The following is a 17723-nucleotide window of genomic DNA, read 5'->3' as shown; positions in this document are numbered from 1 at the left end:
CCACAGCCTAATTCTGAAATGAGTCTGGTCCAGTAGGCAACTTCTGACCATATTAGATCTGAGCCCACATGTGATTTATGCAAACAAATGCCTTTGCGTCTCTGGTTCATTGATTGATCTGGGACATAGTGGAGAGCTAGGCTTCTAGATGCCTAGAGTGAGGCAGCAGTGAGCATGCCCAGACGCCCAAGTATAACTTCCCAGGGAAACTTTACTGTGAAAAACATAGGTACCAAGTGAGATTAGACACATAAAAGCTATGTCTACACTGCTCTGGTTTTGAACAAGAAATATGCATATGAGGCTAAGCATGGAATATCGGTGAGCCTCATTTGCATAATTAATGAGCAGCCACTTTTTGTGCAAGAGGCTTTTGTACATGGCTCCTTCTTGCTCAAAACTCCCTCTTGCGCAAGAGCCGATTTTCTGGAAAAAAGTGGAAAAATGGCTCTTGCACAAGTGGGGGGTTTCGCACAAAAAGTGGCCGCTCATTAATTATTCAAATGAGGCTCGGTGATATTCCATGCTCATTTGCATATTTCTTGTGCAAAACCAGCACAGTGTAGACCTAGCCAAAGGGTTTGGAAGGAGTTTTGTGGATCGCAATGGAGCCAAAACTGCCTCAGTCTGGGGTTTGTGTATTCTGCTCCTAGTGACTTTTTTTCAGTCACTACTTATCTGGGCTGACTTTGAAGCTGCAAGCCACCAGGAAGTAGATGATATATATTGTATTACCAATCCTCTGACAGATCAAGTTCTGCTCTTGAGAAGATTGGGTGAAATTAATAGTTATGGCATTATCTATTAGAGTATGAGAAGAGAAACTAGCTAAAGCTCATTATTAATATGGTTCATGATTTCTGTACACTCTAGGGCATTTGTGAAAGTTCGTCCATATTAGTTGTCTAATCTAGATATTTTTGTACCTGACATCCTAATTGTGGGATGTCTGTTCAAATACAAACCCTTGCTATTTGAATGGCACCTTGTCCCCCTGGATTTTGTAGATGAACTTGCCTATATAAAGCTGTTTCTTCTCTAGAAATTTTCAGTGTTATTTTTGTCTATACTTACTATACAATGTCTTGTCAGTTGCTGTGTACAGTTTGTGTCCAGGGGGGAAAGGGTACCAGGATCTTTAAAAACAAGTACAACTAAGACCATTCTAAATTAGAAAAGATTAAAAAAAAAAGATTAGACCAGATTTTACACCAAAAGATACAAAATCAAAACAGTATGCAGAGTTATATCTATCTGAAACTATGAAAATTGGAACATAGAACTATTGCTAAGCATAGTATGTTTTATCAGGATTAGGTCAATGGTACATTTCTGAAATGCCCTGTAAAGAAGATAAAGGAAAAACAAGAAAATGTACACAGCTTGTGATGTCATCTCCTTTTTGTCAGATGGAAAACTATCCAAGAGATAGATAAATGTCAACAAAAATTTCAATTCTATTGTACTAGAAGGAAATTATATTGTACAAAATTGTTTTAATAAATGGACATCCTCCTTTCTGGCATATTTTTTTAAAAGATGACTTAGGAAATAATATTGGAAATCAGGTCTGGGAAACATGACAGAAGCTAATATTCTGTGATAGGAAGCCAGCGATAGCACTGAATCCACTATTCAAAATGATTGAATTTTCACTCATCACTGTGGAGTGCCCAGTAAATGATGTGCCCAGTGCTAAAATGTAGTGATGTGAATGAAGCCACTGTCATTGAATCTAAAAACCAGCCAAGTGAAGCCAAAACCCAACAATATTGACTGCAGCTAAAAAGCAACAGATGAGGCAAAGTGTAACAGTGCAAGTGAAGCTTCAAAGGCAATGATGTGAAGCTGAAAAAAATCAAAAAGAAAGGCTGACTAAAGATCCATAGTAAAAGAACTCTCTTGATATTATATCACCCAAAGAACATTCATCTTTGCACAAATGTGAGAGTCTCTTATCAATAACTGTTCTCCCTAACTATAGAAAAATTGGGTGAAATTAAAAGGAGCAAGAAAACTCCTAGTATAGAAAGAATCATAGAATTGTGTACCTGGAAGGAAACTTGAGAGTCATCAAGTCCAGGCCTCTGCATTCATGGCAGGATCAAGCACCATCTACAAACATCCCAGACAGGTGTTTGTCTAATCTGCTCTTAAAAATCTCAGATGATCAACATTCCACAGCTTTCCTAGGCCATTTATTCTAGAGCTTAACATCCTGACAGGAAGTTTGTCCTAATGTCCAACTTAAACTTCCCTTACTGCAATTTAAGCCCATTGCTGCTTGTCCTATCATCAGACCTTAAGGAGAATAATTTTCTCCCTCTTCCTTGGAACAACCTTTTAGATACTTAACGTTGCTATCATGTCACCTTTCAATCTTCTCTTTTCCAGACTAAACAAACCAAATTCCTTCAATATAAGAGTAGGTTAGATAAATGTCTATCAGGAATGGTCTAGACCCATGGTCCCCAACCCGGTGCCCGCGGGCGCCATGGCGCCCGCCGGGGTCTTTACATGCGCCCGCGGAGCAATCTGGGCTGGCAGGTGCCAGCCCCGGGCGCATGGCCGGTCCCGGCGGCGCCGCGTGTACCCTTGGCAGCTCCGGCGCCGGCCTTGGCCCCGCCCCCGGGAGCACCACGCATGCCCTTGCCGGCCCCGGCCTTGGCCCCGCGGCGCTTACGGGGGGGAGCGCCGGCCCCGGGCGCGTGGCGCTTACGGGGGGGTGCGCCGGCCCCGGGCGCGCGGCACTTGCCAGGGGGCGCCTTCCTCGGGTGCGCAGCTATGGGGGGGGCTCCAGCCCCGTGGCTATGGGGGGGCCCCACCCCCGGGCATGCGGCTGGGGGGGGCCGCCCCCGGGCGGGCAAGTGTCCCCGCCCCTGGCGCCCGGCGGGTGAACGGCCACGCCCCCTGGCGCCCGCCAACCTGAAAAGGTTGGGGACCACTGGTCTAGACAGTATTTGGTCCTGCCATGAGGCCAGGGGATTGGACTCGATGACTTCTCGAGGTCCCTTCCAGTCCTACTATTCTATGATTCTATGAATCTTCCCTCATAGGTCATGTTTTCTAGACCTTTGATCATTTTCATTGCTCTTCTCTGGATTTTTTCCAATTTGCCAACATCTTTCCTGAAACGTGATACCCATAACTGGATGCAGTACTCTAGTTAAAGCATCCCATAATGATGTCTGTACTTCCCCCCCCCCCCCCCCCCCAACAATATCACACTGTTGACTCATATTTAGTTTGTGGCCTACTATGACTCCTAGATCCCTTTCTGCAGTACTCCTTCCTAAGTAGTCATTTCTCATTTTGTATGTGTGCTACTGATTGTTCCTTCCTAAGAATGCATGCTGATGTACACTATAATTCTTTTTCAGTTTTTGTTGTTTGTTTTGTTAGTAGTGATCATATACAACTTTGATTTGTGGAGGGAGACAAGTGGAGCACGTGGAGGGTAGTTTTGTTCGTTTTGTTTTATTTTGGCCATGACATATTAGTTTGTTGACTGTATTCCCTGTTCTATCTCTCTGGAACCTAGACACACCCTCCTTGTCCTATCCCCAGACCTTTGTTTCTGATCAAGCCAAGTTAAAGATAGCAAAAGCACTGCTGAGTTTCTAAGTGTGTGTGCTGTATCTGGGAAAGCAGCAGTCACCCATTACCAGACCTAATATTAAAAGAACAGAAACATCTCTGATCTTTGCTTTGTTTTGTTCTTAAGGACGGGAGCAGAAACACAAGTAGCATCTTTGTCTCCAGATCTTTTTGTTTCGTCTTGGTCATTCCATACTCTGTTTTAGAAAGTATGTTTGAGAGCGTATAACTGACTAGACTAGCTTTCTTCCCACTTGTGCTCAGTGCACAAATTCAAGAGTATTGCTCTAAGGTAGGTATTTTCAAAAGCACTTAGCTCTGGCCAATTCTATGTGATAGAGAGGAAAATAAACTTTTAACTGTGCATGATGTATATGCTTTCAATGCACAAACTCTCAGGAAATAGATGAATGTGTTGAGTAACAAACTTGCACAAAACAGGAGCTAAAAGTTGACACTACATTAGTTCTCAATTTTTTCAACATCAGTAAAAGAAAATAAATCTTTCAGCAGCTGATGCACCAGGTTCATGGGCAAGATGAGAACAGTTTTAAGCTGCTGTCGTTTCTTTGTCACTTTCACTTCTGTTTATTTAAAAATAATGAAAAGGAAGAAAACCTCATAACACTGATTTTTAAAAAAGTAAGAAATTCTGAATAATGGCAACTGCTTATAACATGCCAATCTGCAGTCAGTATGGAATATAAAATTTCAAACTACTTGGGAGTTCTTTGGTCCTTTCTTGTGCACAAAGAGTTGAATTAAGGTCAGAACAGTCTCATCTGTGAATATCCTTGCATTTTCCAGCTTCAATCAGACATTGGACATGAATTTAACTTAATTTTTGCTATTTGTATTTAGATAGAGTGATGGTTATTAGATAAGCAGCTAAGCAATGATTTGAGTGGGGTTCATTGTGAAATAGCCTTGATTCTGCACCCTTAGGGAGAACTTGTTAAGCTGAGATTTGGAAAACTTTTCAGTATTTAATATGTGCAGCTTTTAATGCTTTAATACAATTCCTTTATCTACATAATGAGATTGTGTTGGCAGTATTATTTCTTTTCTTTACAGAAATTCAATTCCACTTTACTGATTGTTCCTGAAAGCAGCTGACCACTTCCTATGTTCAAACTTAATGGAGAGCTAAGTGAACTGCCATGTTTTATCCCATCACTCTGTCTCCAAATAGTAATATGGTGTCATCATAATAAAATGTGACAGGAATTAGTCCTGCTGTTTGGTTAAAATATGTTTTCCCACACTATCAAATGCTATTTGCATTGCTACAATACTGTCTGCTTATTATCACACATATAGTAGAGCAGGGGTTCTCAAATTGCATTGTACCACAATTCCCTTCTGACAGCAACAGTTGCTTTATGATCCAGAAGAGGGGGTCAAAGCCTGAGCCCCACTGCTCCAGGTGGGAGGGAGGCTGCAGAAGCTGAAGTCCAAGAGATTCAGCTCCAAACTGGGGGGGCTATATCCTGAATCTCACTATCTAAGGCTTTGGCAGCCCTGGGTTTCAAGTATAAGCGAACCCTGCCAACTCCATTAAAATGGGATCAGAATGCATTTTGGAGCCCCAGTTTGAAAACAGATGCTTATATAGAGGCTCATATAGTCATGATATGATTTAGTTCCAACTTCCATTTACCCTCCTTCCATTGTCAATAACACTTAAGTATGCATTTAACTATAAAAATGTACAATCACATGCTTATTCAACTAAATGCTTCAGCATATACTTACATCCCTTGAAGCCAGAGTATTGTACTAAAACTTCTGACATAGCTTATTTTTGAGAAATAAAACTTAGGTTAAGAATGAAGAATACCAATGTGTGCATGCAATGGAGTCAGTAGGATAGTGTTTCTTAACGTTTCCGGACTGCTGTTCCCCTTTCAGGATCTGATTTGTCTTGCATACCCTAAATTTCACCTCCTTTTAAAAACTACCTGTTGATAAAATTAGACATAAAATACAGAAGTGTTGCAATACACTATTACTGAAAAATTGCTGACTTTTTCATTTTTATATTGATTGGAATATAAATATTGTACTTACATTTCAATGTGATACTTGAGCCTGTTTTTCACTTGTGAGCCTTGTCTAAAGTCCAAGTCCTGGGCATTGGGGCTGAAGCATGTAACTTCGCTTTGTGGCACACCCTGTGGAATGGGACCATGGGCCATTGCCTTGCTTGCATCCCCCTAATGTTGGCCCTGCATTTGCAATTGCTCTAAACCCATCCCGTGGGTCCTTGAGGGCTGCAATCTCAAAGCTGAAAAACACTTATCTTGATGAGTTGCATGCCTTTTGGTAGACTTTTGCTTACCCTGGTTGAGAAGCACTGCAGTAGGGGATAGATGTTCCAGGGAGCCTTTAGCACTCTTTATTGTATGTTACTGGATGAAGGTCATATCCATAAACATGGCGTGATTGGGATGTTTATTTATCCCTTAGGTCTGTAGCAATTTCTCCTTTTAATGTTATAGTCTTCTCCCATACCTAATCCTGGAAGAGTAATTAATAAAATTGCCTTTTCCAAACTGCATTAGAGAGTTGCCTTTGGTTTTAATTTGTCTTTCCCTTTCACTAGAAAAGTATCTTTTAATATTGGTTGTCCCTCCAGACACTTGTAAGTAAGTCATGTGTTTTGCTCTCCAAATCAGTACACTCCAGAGCTGAATGGCATGTGCCTGGTAGCCATTCCCAGGATCCTAGTATCAGCACAAGCAGATATTCAGAAAAGTGAGAGAATAGAAGTGCAAAACACTGATCTTCTAATAAAATCCTCATTAAAAATGACCTCTTCAATGAAAAGTACTTGTGGAAGCAATTCTAGAGCACCAAGGCAAGCAAGGGCTCAGAGGGAGAGGAGATATGGAAATGGATGTAGGCATGCTATGCTGCTCTGTGTGCAACAGATGTTAAAATACTCACTGTAGTACAGTAAAACTCCAATCGTATGGCATCCAATCGTATGGCACTCCCGATAGTCCAGCATCAAAATGGCAAGAGCCTAGTGAGTGAGCTTTGGCAAAAAACGAGTCACAAGGCAGCAGCTGAACTGAGTGAAAAGGGTAAAAAAGGGTTAAAAAAATTAAAACATTACAGTATACTGCATACAATATGTACAATAAAAAAGGTTAAAAACACTTTATATACGGTATATACTGTATAAAGTATATATATAACCATTTTATAGTACCTGCTGATAGTCTGGCATATCTAATAATCCGGCACCACTGTCTAGTGTATTTTGGAATAAAAAAACACAATGGGGACTGTAGCATGCTAATATATTGTTTTTAAACAGTAGAACATGATGAATATTGGTTATCCATAGATGAAGTAAGTTAACCAAAATTTTGCAGCAAACATACTATTTGCCAAAAAGTATCTTTACGTACATAGTGTTTCAGTGAAGTGTTTGTTTGTTTGATTACAAATATAGCACCCCTGATGCAAATATACTCCATCTTTCATGCATGCCTCCTGTTCAGAACAGATGATAACTACCGTAGTAACTTCCTTTCCAATGCTAGCTTTAAACAAATAAGTGAATAGTCGAGGTTCATGATAAATTTGTTAAATTGTTTTAACATTATGTGCTTGTTTGCATTTGTAAAGCTCATAATTAGACAATAAAAATTCAAGCGACAGAAAACTTTCTTGACTGAGTTTTTGTACGATAAACAAAATATCATACCAGTATAGAGAGAGATCCTGTCTGTGTAAAAGCTCTGAAAAGGGTATGCTGCATGCTGCTTCACTTTGCATTGGTCAATGAATTAATAGAATTATATGTATGTGCAATGCATGTGTCTTCTGTCAGAATTCTTTCTACTTACACTTGTATTATAATTACAAAACATCAATACTCCTATTTCACTTTCAAATTTATTTTTTATTCTAAAATATCCTAAGAGGTATGTAAAACTACATGTTGCTAACTTTAATATCACAAAAGTATATCACTAAATGCAGATTACACAATGGAAATTATCACTACATGTCCATATGTGTATGTCTACAATTTGGCATAAATTTGAAGTCTATAAATTATGGAGTAGCATAGTTTTGGTTTATATAAAATGAAAACCTTAGTTTGTAGATGCACTCTCATAGATTTCTGAGGCATCCATATTTCTGCTGTTTCCTTGACAACAACTGTATAGATGCTGCTATCACCATGGGAATGGTTCTTCTGAATGAAGCTGCTACTTCCAAAGGGGATGTTGGAAAAAGAAGAAGTAAGTTATTTAGTATAATTTGCAGAATCTCTCTGAATTTTACTTATTGAAGGCATTTTTTAAAAACACCAACATAGAATTTCCACTCAGGTTAAAGTTTCAAAAGTGCCTAAGTCCTGCTCTGAAGACAGGTTTTTGTACCAGTATAACAATTTCAGTTAGTGGTGTGATTTATTTTTCAAAATAATACAAGGTCCAACCCTTAGTATAAATATATCTGTATCTGTATCAGCATAAAGGTACCTTTTTACCCATATAGCTTAGGCCTTATGATCTTCCCATATGGAAATAGCTATGCCAATATAAAATACATCCGTGGTCCCCAACACGGTGCTCGTGGGCGCCATGGTGCCTGCGGGGGCATTTGTCTGCGCCCGCCAAGTGCTCAGGGCTGGCCTGGCCCCGGGCACGTGGCGCATGCGCGGTGCCGGAGCCGGCCCCAGGCGCGTGGCGCATGGTGAGCGCCGGCCCCGGGGGCGCCGCGGATTGACCCCCCGCGGCGCATGGGGGAGAAGGGGGAGAGCGCCAGCGCCGGCCCCAGGTGCACAGCGCTTGGGGGAGGGAGGGGAGAGAGCGCCAGCGCCGGCCCCGGGAATGCGGCTATGGGGGGGGGCCCCGCTTGGGGGGGCCCCGCCCCCCGGGCGCCCGGCGGGCGAACGGCCACACTCCCTGGCGCCCGGCAACCCCAAATGGTTGGGGACCACTGAAATACATTTACACTGATATAACTGGATCCACACTAGGTGAGTTATACTTCTCTAATTATAATTGTACAGTTAAAGCAGTGCTATTTTTGTATATAGAGAAGTCCTAAGTTATTCAGGAGCAAAAATATAACATTTTCTAAAGCACCAAAATTATAACATTTTCTAAAGCATCTAATTACTATAGGAGCTTAAATCTTATTGCAAGTCAATGAGAGTGAGGGTGAGAGTTTCAAAAACATCTATGTCAAAAGTGATTTCGGCATTCAGAAGTGTGAGTCCTCGTTGACTTTCACTAGAACATGTGTATTCTATACTGCATCAGACTCATCTAGTTGAGTAAATGAGGGGAAGGATAGCTCAGTAGTTTGAGCATTGGCCTGCTAAACCCGGGGTTGTGAGCTCAATCCTTGAGAAGACCATTTGGGGCAAAAATTTGTCAGGGATGGTACTTGGTTCTGCTGTGAAGGCAGGGGTCTGGACTTGATCACCTTGCAAGGTCCCTTTCAGTTCTAGGAGATAGGCAATCTCCATTTTTTAAAAAATAACTTGGTTCCAAAACTGGCCAATGCCAGATGCTTCAGTACTTTGCAGAATGCAGATAGAGGATTTTCAGAAAGTTATAAGTATTTTTGTATTCACCATCTCATTCCTCATGCATCTTAACATCATGCTGGCTTTTTTAGCAATAGCTGCACATTGAGTAGAGATTTTCATCAAGCTGTCTACTGTGATTCCCAAGTCTCCTTCAAATGGATGTAGGCTGCTAAGATAATTTTGAAAAAAATTGTTCTCAGTCCCTTATTTACTATCAATGTCAAAATAGATAGCTGCTTAATTGAAATTTGACTGTAGCTATCCGATCACATTTCTTGGATTTGTGAGTCTATACTACATGACTGCCAGATTCTGCCTTTATTCCCGAGGATGAATAGTATCGTACTTTACACGCATCTCTATTGAAATAAATGTTATGCTCATAGAGTGAAGTGTAACCCAATATGAGTTAGGAATGGTAAAATCTGGCCCTGAAGTAGTGACAAGAAGCAGTGTCTGAAAATGTTCCAACATTTTGCTTTCTGATTTAAAAGGAAAAGAAGAAATAAGGAAAGTTGCTAGCTATCATCTGCCATTTAAAGAGATGACATGTTAATTGTAACATACATATATAATGTGTATATATAACATACAAAACTAGCATAATTGCTGAAGTATTATTTGAAAAATGTTAAAATTCCTATTCAGAGTAGTCAAGTCCTTTCAATTGATAGTCTCATTATATTTATTTAACTGGCACTTACCAACTTATTTTTTAATAGAAAAGAGACTTATTATCTTGTAATGCAATCCTGCAATGTGTGTATTAATAATAGATAATGATTTAATTTTATAAAGCTACTGAACTGTGGAAATGCCAATACTTACACTGAGCTCCACTCCAGGCATGAGGACTTGAAGGGATTAGGTATACTGTCCTTGCAGCAGCTCCTGTTGATGAAAATATTGGTAGATGTCTTTCAGTCTCCTTCAAAAAGAGATTCTTGTGCATTACAGCCTAATATGGCATTACATTTCAGTCAGAATGTAATTAAGATACTGAAGTTCTACACATTTAGAGCCTGATTCTGAGAAATGCAGAGCTTTTGCATCTCCCAGTGCCTTCAGTTTTGGTTATCACACATCACCAGTTTTGGGATAAGGACTTTTTTTTTCAGTTTCTCATGAAACTGTTGACTCAGGGCGAAGTACACCAGGCTTTCCTGCATCTGATCTGGCCCTTTGTCAGATCCCAGGATGTGGCCACTTAAGGCATTTAGAACTTAATGGAAGTCATTGGCAAAATGACTTTTTTACTTCAGTGGTATCAGGTTAGTTCCAAGGTACAGGCAGTCCCCGGGTTACTTACAAGATAGGGACTGTAGGTTTGTTCTTAAGTTGAATTTGTATGTAAGTCGGAACTGGTACATATTGTAGGGGAAACTCTAGCCAAACATTTTTTTTAGTTTTGGATAGCATAGGGAAAGGTTAACTCCCCTCTAATGTTTGTTTTGCTGTCTGTTCCCCTGTTCAGAAGATTTCACATCTATTTCTGTCCCTGTGACAAACTCAGGACTAAAGGAGTAACTCATCAAATACCAAACAGCTCTGCACCATGCTTTGAGCTAATAGCTTTATTTCTACACACTACCCAGGGTTCTAGGAGGAGGGTCCTTTTTTTGCTAACACAATGAGGCCAGCACTTTGTTTGTTTTGGTGGAGTCTTTGTTTGCCCAGGGAGCCCAGCATGTATAGGGGGAGGAGGGGCGGAGAGGCTGCTTTTGTCTGCTGTTCAGCAGCCTGTTGCTCAGGGGAGGGGGCAGCCTGTTGCTGGCAGGGGAGGAGGGGGGAGGCGTGCAGGATGCGAGGCCACTGGGGGGGGGGCAGCGGGCGTGGGGAGGCACTTTTCCTCTGCCCGGCAACTCTGCGGGATCCCTGTCCCTGTGGCCAGCTGCTGCAGGCAGAGGCCAGTTGGAGCCGGCCGAAGAGGAGGAGGAGGTGGATTCTAGGACCCAGGTGAGCGAGCCCCGGGGACGCTGCTGCGCTCTGGGAGCCAGGCATGTATAGAGGGGAGGAGGGGCAGAGAGGCTGCTTTTGTCTGTTCGGCAGCCTGTTGCTCAGGGGAGGGGGCAGCCTGTTGCTGGCAGGGGGGTGGGGGGGGCAGCGGGCGTGGGGAGGCACTTTTCCTCTGCCCGGCAGCTCTGCGGGACCCCAGTCGGAGCCGGCCCGAGGAGGAGGAGGATCCTAGGACCCAGGTGAGCGAGCCCCGGGAATGCTGCTGCGCATGTGCGGGAGTTGCCTCACCCCGTTCGTATCTAGGGATCCGACGTAAGTCGGATCCACGTAAGTCGGGGACTGCCTGTATTACACCAATTATTTCTCTATAAGGGCCCGAACTTACTTTTGTTGAAGTCAATAGGAAACTTTACATTGACTTCAACTGGAGTTGGATCAGAACCTATATTCTAAACAACTATCATGATTTTGAAAGTATTATGCTCTTTTTACAGAAATGATGTTTCAAATCATGTTTGGTTAATTCTAGTTTGGTAGGTGACTATTTTTTGCTATTTATCTTCAACACTTAAAGACATATCCAGCAATCAAATAGTCTGACCACCAGAGTTTTAGAACTTAGCAGAGAGACGTACTTTTAACCACTTCTTTTTGTTCAATAAGTAATTGCTAAATAACTTTTGCTGTTCTTTAAACTAATTTTAAACTTAAAATTATTTGTTTTTCAACTGCTCTACTTATGACTCTGTGGCTTGATCTGAATTGCATACTTACTTCGATACAACTAAAACCCTTGGGCTGAAAAATTCACACCCCTGAGCAACATAGTTATGACTACAACTCCTCCCTTCATAGACATGCCAGACCTAGAGCCTCTCGCAGAGTTGGAGTTAATTGATAAGTTCTCTGTCAGCTTAGAGCATTTTCACAACATGCACTACAGTGGTATAGCTGCACTGTTGAAAATTTGTAGTGTAGACCTGTCCTGAGTTTAATAAGGTAGTCATTCTCTTTTATTTTTCTTTTTTTCTCTATCTCTTCTCTTCCAGATGAGCTAAAATAAATGGTTTCTCCAATTTATTTGAATAGGAATAATGTAATTTTTTTCCACACAACCCTAGTTGTTCAGATTCCAATTTATATTGGACATTCTTGATTAGCCTAGATATCATAAGGATATTGAATTAGTTAATTTTTTTTTATAATCAAAGGAATTTTCAGTGTATTAAATAGATATTGTGGGACATGATTGTTCGGTAAATAGGGATGTGCTGCATTGGCTATTAACAGAGAACAACAATTTCTACCAAAGTTATAAAATTTGACTCATCAGCTTTAAAAAAAATCTGTACTACTAATAGACTCCCTTTGGTGGGTGCCTAAGTGGCTAACACAAATCCTCCAACATTTCTGTGTGAACGTGACTTAAGACCATATCTTCACTACAGGCATTATGGAAGCATAGCTATGGCACTGTACTTATGCTGCCATAGTATAGACAGACACATTTTTCATAACCCAGAATTCTGTAGCCATGTTGACCTAATTTTTAAATGTAGAACAGTACTAAAAATTTTTTATAGTCTTCTCAACCACATAAGATATAGGTAAGGTAACTCCTGTACTGCCTTAAATATGACTTAGTTTAATCTTAGGTTATGATGTGAACATGGTGACATTACTCAAAGGATATTCTAAGAGAAATTCATTTCTGAGTAAGAGCAAACAAGTACCTGATATTACATTGCCTGTAATGTATAACTTACAAAGATTTAAATATCCATGATCTCCAGCAAGGTGTTTGTATCCACAAACATTTTATACAAGCTGCAAACTACTGTTTCTTTAGCTTTAATAATACACTTATATGACAAGTAGTGGGGATTTTTTTTAAATAACCACAAGAAAATTATTTCCATATGTTTTTGATGTCCTGTAAGAATATACTGGGCATCAGAAGGCAATATATCAAAACTTTCCACATTTCTTTGTAAATGATTGACATAAATAGTATTTTTCATATAGGCTCCAGATATTCATCTTTTCCATGTTTTATGTGCTAGTAAACACAATATTAATATTTTCCAGTAATATGCCTGGTAGGACTGGGTCTGGTGGTTTTCTTCTTCAGCTTCCTGCTGTCGATATTCCGCTCCAAATACCACGGCTATCCATACAGGTAATCTTTGATGCTATTAAAATCCATTTTTATAATATAATCTATACAACATTTTTAGAAGTTCAGAATGTTGGTTTGATCCGGCTGTTCTGACCTGTTGTATCAGCAGCTGTGCTGAACATTATAGGTAAAATGTGTTTGTGAGTGATTGAATTTCTTTGTAGAAGACCCACAACAGTTAATGTAGCTGAAGTAGAAGATGATGATGCTTGTGATGGTTGTTAGTTCCTGTGGAGCTTCATTCCACATCTCTGACTAGCCCTTAAGAAAGGTCTCTCTACTGCACAGATAAGCAATACCTTTATTCATTGTACTGGATAAATCACCCTGTCAAAACACTCCACAAGAAACTTCACATACAATATGAACTAAAACCACAAATACTTCAGAGCTGAATAAACAAACTCTGATGGGTATAATTTCCCCCACCCTTGGGACAGGAGAATATAGCTAGTGCTGCATATATGTGAAGGATTCAAAATGATACAAGAGTGGGTGGTTAAGAGCATACATGCTAGAAATAAGTGTAGAAACAATGTTTTTACTGTGAAATATTCACTGAAATGTGAATACAGCACAGCTGTCACTGTTTTTCAACAGGGAATATTTATATATCACCTCAACTGATTCTCAGATTATTAAAGTTGTTATGTTTGTATTATTTTTGTTTTTTACTTTAATAACATGAAAGTTGTATCAAACATGCATAATCTACTGAGAACCATTGCACGGACCAAGGTGAGCACAGTTAATGGTGGCACCAGAAACTCCATAATGAAGTTAGCACATCTGGCTCAGTCTTGTGAAATCAGAACTTGCCAGGGCACCCCTTGCAGTAGGTATCAAGTAGAAGCTAAGTGTGCACCCCTTCATGCATCAATAGGATATTTGAAAACATGGTTGCCTGGGATATTTTTGTCCAATCTGGTGACGTAGTAAATGAGTGAATAGAACAAGCAATTGAAAAAAGGGTCGAAACTATACGATGATTATGACAGTTAGCACACAGTAAACAAACCACTCCATGATGAGATTTTGACATTGACAGAGAATGTGGAATGTCTTTAATTGCTCTAAGTTTGCTTGTAAGAGGGTCCAAGTTTCTGACTTGTATAGCAATGCAGGTAATATGTAGTTTGATGGAACTTTGTTTCAGCACAGACATATTTGCTTCCATAAGCATGGACTTCATACAGGAAGCAGTGTGACCTATTAATCAGTGAACATCTGATTTTCTGTGACCATTTAAATTCTTATTGCAGCCTAGAGAGATGAACTTGTCAGCACTTCCCATGGTACTCGCATCCCCTTACACGAGTGGTTCTATGGCCCACCTGCAAGGTTCTGGACCATGTTTTCCACCATGAGAGATTCAATCCCACAGTGTGGTCAGCATCTTTGAGACCTTGGAGGGCAATGCTGAAATACTGCCTTTTCTGCAAGCAGGGTAGAATTGTTGACATAGGCTTGGTTTGAGGACACTTTTTTTGGCCAGTTGTGGTTCTGATATATATGCAGCAAGGCCAAGTATTCTGTCAATAGATGACAGATTAGTTAGGGTGAGAATGCATTCCTGTCATACAGCTGAGATTGAATCTGTTAACCAACCTGCACACTCTTGCTAATACTGAACCAAAATCTTGTGTGTCAACCAAATCAAAAGTTAATTTGATATAGATGTATATCATAGCAAGTGGGTGTTTGCATTTTTGGTGAAGCTCAGCCAGAAGCTGGAGGTTAAAGACATCATAATATCTATTTTCAACCTGTCAACCACCCAGCAATGAATTCTGATTATTATAGATTATGTCTGTTAAGGAATGGGTAAATCCTACCAAACAGAATATGAACAGACATTTGCAGAGACCAATAACAATGAGATAGGCCTATAGCTGGCCCTCATCAGCTGTGTTTGTCATTGGCCTTGACTGTTTACCCTGACCATAACCAACTGAAGGTGGCATGCATTGACCAGAGATGATAATATCCTGAAGTAGAGCATCCCAAACTGCTGCTACCTGCTACCCATAACATGCATTCATTGGGAAAATCACTATAAATTATACATAGAAGGAACAAAATTTCTCTCTCTGTTAAGAGACAGATATCATGATGATCTGTGAACTTATTGCTCTCTCTACTTCGTAAAATGGAAAATTTGGTAAAATCTCTTCAGCAACATTTCCATCAAACATGAAGGCGAGAAAGTTTAATTCTCCTCTGACTTCTATGCCTTTTACTGCATTTGCTTTTGCTCATTTCCTCAGGTCATGTGAGATGATGTGTTTTCTCTGTATGTTAACAAGAAATAATAGTGCATGGAACTGGAACTGTAATCTGCTTCGAGTAGTCAGAAGTGAGAGCTTGGCTTGTTCTTTTGTCACAAGTTTTTTTAATTTAATTCTTCACTACCATCATCTCAAAAACATCTGCAATATGTCTTAGAATTTTGCTACATTTTGCAAAAGTAAAAAAAGCATGGCATTTTGTCTGTTAGACTTGCATCTTGTGAGCTGTGTGGCTTTGTTATATTGTCTACTCACTTGGCTTTGTTTTATTGTCTTCTATCAATATGAAATCTAAGCACCTTCCACCCAAAACAAACAAACAAAAACACTTTCCTTTCCAGCCCAACCAACAGGAACTAGCTAAATTATTTATAAAAAATAAAGTATGACGATAGTGATCTGATGGAGACCATTGTTTTGGGAAAAATAAAGAACTGCTCTTACCTGTTTTATTAACATGGTCATAGTTGTGAACATTCTTATGGCAACAAGCAGTGAGTTCCACTGTCTTGGGTTAGCTCTTATAGAAGATACATCTGAGAGATACAATCCTTCTTGTGTATTGACAGCTTTACTTTTGCAATGGAACACACCTGTCCTGTGGTCATCATCACAGGATATGTAATCTTTCAAATAGCTAGAGCCAATACTATTCAAAGATTTGAAAATCATAGTCCATGTCATGAGTTAAATGCTAAATAAGAAGATACTCTGGGACACTTGTGTTTCCTGTGGTCTTGCCAAACCTGTTTTTATATCTCCTTTCTGCTGAGTTAGTTAGATGGCACATGCATCTTTTCTGCTATATGGCAATACAATTAAAAACACTCAGTGGCTATTGATGCTGCAAAATCTACACCTTTATCTAAATGTATTTGTCAGCAAACCCTGAAAGTTAACATACCTGTCTCTAAAGCATCCGGAATAATTTTGGTGTGATATAAATAGTAATTTGCAAGATGCAATATCACAGTTCTAAATGTTTTTAAGAGCCTATTTACGTTCTCTTCTGGAAGACAGCTACAAATAAAAAAAAATATTTCTGACACTCTGATTTACAGGCCTTGTGACTAGATACTTTACGGACTATTTCTAGTTATTCTACAAATGTCTTTTGCAGTCTTAATTTGTTTTGGATATAGATATGTGTATGTATATAGATGTATATGTATATATCTATATATTCCACAAAAGGTCTTTAGGGTGTGAACTATGCCTGTCACACTATTCTATCAGTCCATTCAAGCCATAAGTACCTTTTATAGGCTAAAGTACCTAGCATGGATGTTTTCAGCCACAGAGAGAAATTAAAAAAAAAAAACTCTTTCTAATAGTTTTTTTATGAGTAAAATTAATTTTTGTATTATCATCTTGTTTGCTGATGTTGTTCTGTGAATCATATTCATAGAGTTTAGTATGTCCTCTTAGAACTGGAGTTTAGTACTTCTCAGTAAACTTCTATTCCTGTATGAAATTTGGAATATTCTGTAACCAGGCAATGAAAATACATTAGGGAACATAAGAACATAAAAATGGCCATAATGGGTCAGGCTAGCATCCCATCTGCCAACAGTGGCCAATACCAGGAGGGAGGGAACACAACAGATAATTTTCACCTAATCCCTCCCATCACCCACCTCCAGACAAACAGTATCTAGGGACACCATTCCTATCCACCCTAGCTAATAGCCATTGATGGACCTAATCTCTATGAATCTCTCTAGCTCTATTTTGAACCTATTAAATTCTGTTAAAGTCCTAGCCTTCACCGCATCTTCTGGCAAGGAGTTCCAGAGGTTGACTGTCTGCTGAACTCAAATAATTAATGAATTATGAATTTCTGTTTATATCACACAATCAGTTATAAGTACATAATTAATTATACGTATATAAACGACAAGTAGTTCTGTAGCACCTTAGGCCATGTTTACACTAGGAAACTAGTTCAAAATTACTAAATTTGACTTAAGAACTCCCGATTTAACAAAATCGAACTAGCATGTCCTCACTATAGAGAAGCATTTAAATTAATCAGGGGCAGCCTCTGTTAATGTCAATGCACTACCTCAGATTTAGAGCCCCAGGAAGCACTCTGGGGAGCTGTGGGAGGCCTCCCGGAGGCCAATTATTTCAATTCAGT

General features: G+C 39.8%; 1 protein-coding gene across 3 annotated transcripts in view; it reads left to right on the top strand.

Moving 5' to 3' along the window:
- The window catches only part of TUSC3 (tumor suppressor candidate 3), a 260616-nt gene that overhangs the window by 231964 nt on the left and 10929 nt on the right, over nucleotides 1-17723 (top strand). For all 3 annotated transcript variants that reach the window (XM_075930369.1, XM_075930374.1, XM_075930375.1), the window contains 2 exons: nucleotides 7785-7859; nucleotides 13205-13295. In XM_075930369.1, the coding sequence (XP_075786484.1) occupies nucleotides 7785-7859; nucleotides 13205-13295 (166 nt within the window). The remainder of the gene's footprint in view (nucleotides 1-7784; nucleotides 7860-13204; nucleotides 13296-17723) is intronic.

The sequence above is a fragment of the Pelodiscus sinensis genome, chromosome 5, assembly GCF_049634645.1.
Source record: "Pelodiscus sinensis isolate JC-2024 chromosome 5, ASM4963464v1, whole genome shotgun sequence".
Classification (NCBI taxonomy): domain Eukaryota; kingdom Metazoa; phylum Chordata; order Testudines; family Trionychidae; genus Pelodiscus; species Pelodiscus sinensis.
This window is presented reverse-complemented; position numbering and strand designations above follow the sequence as displayed.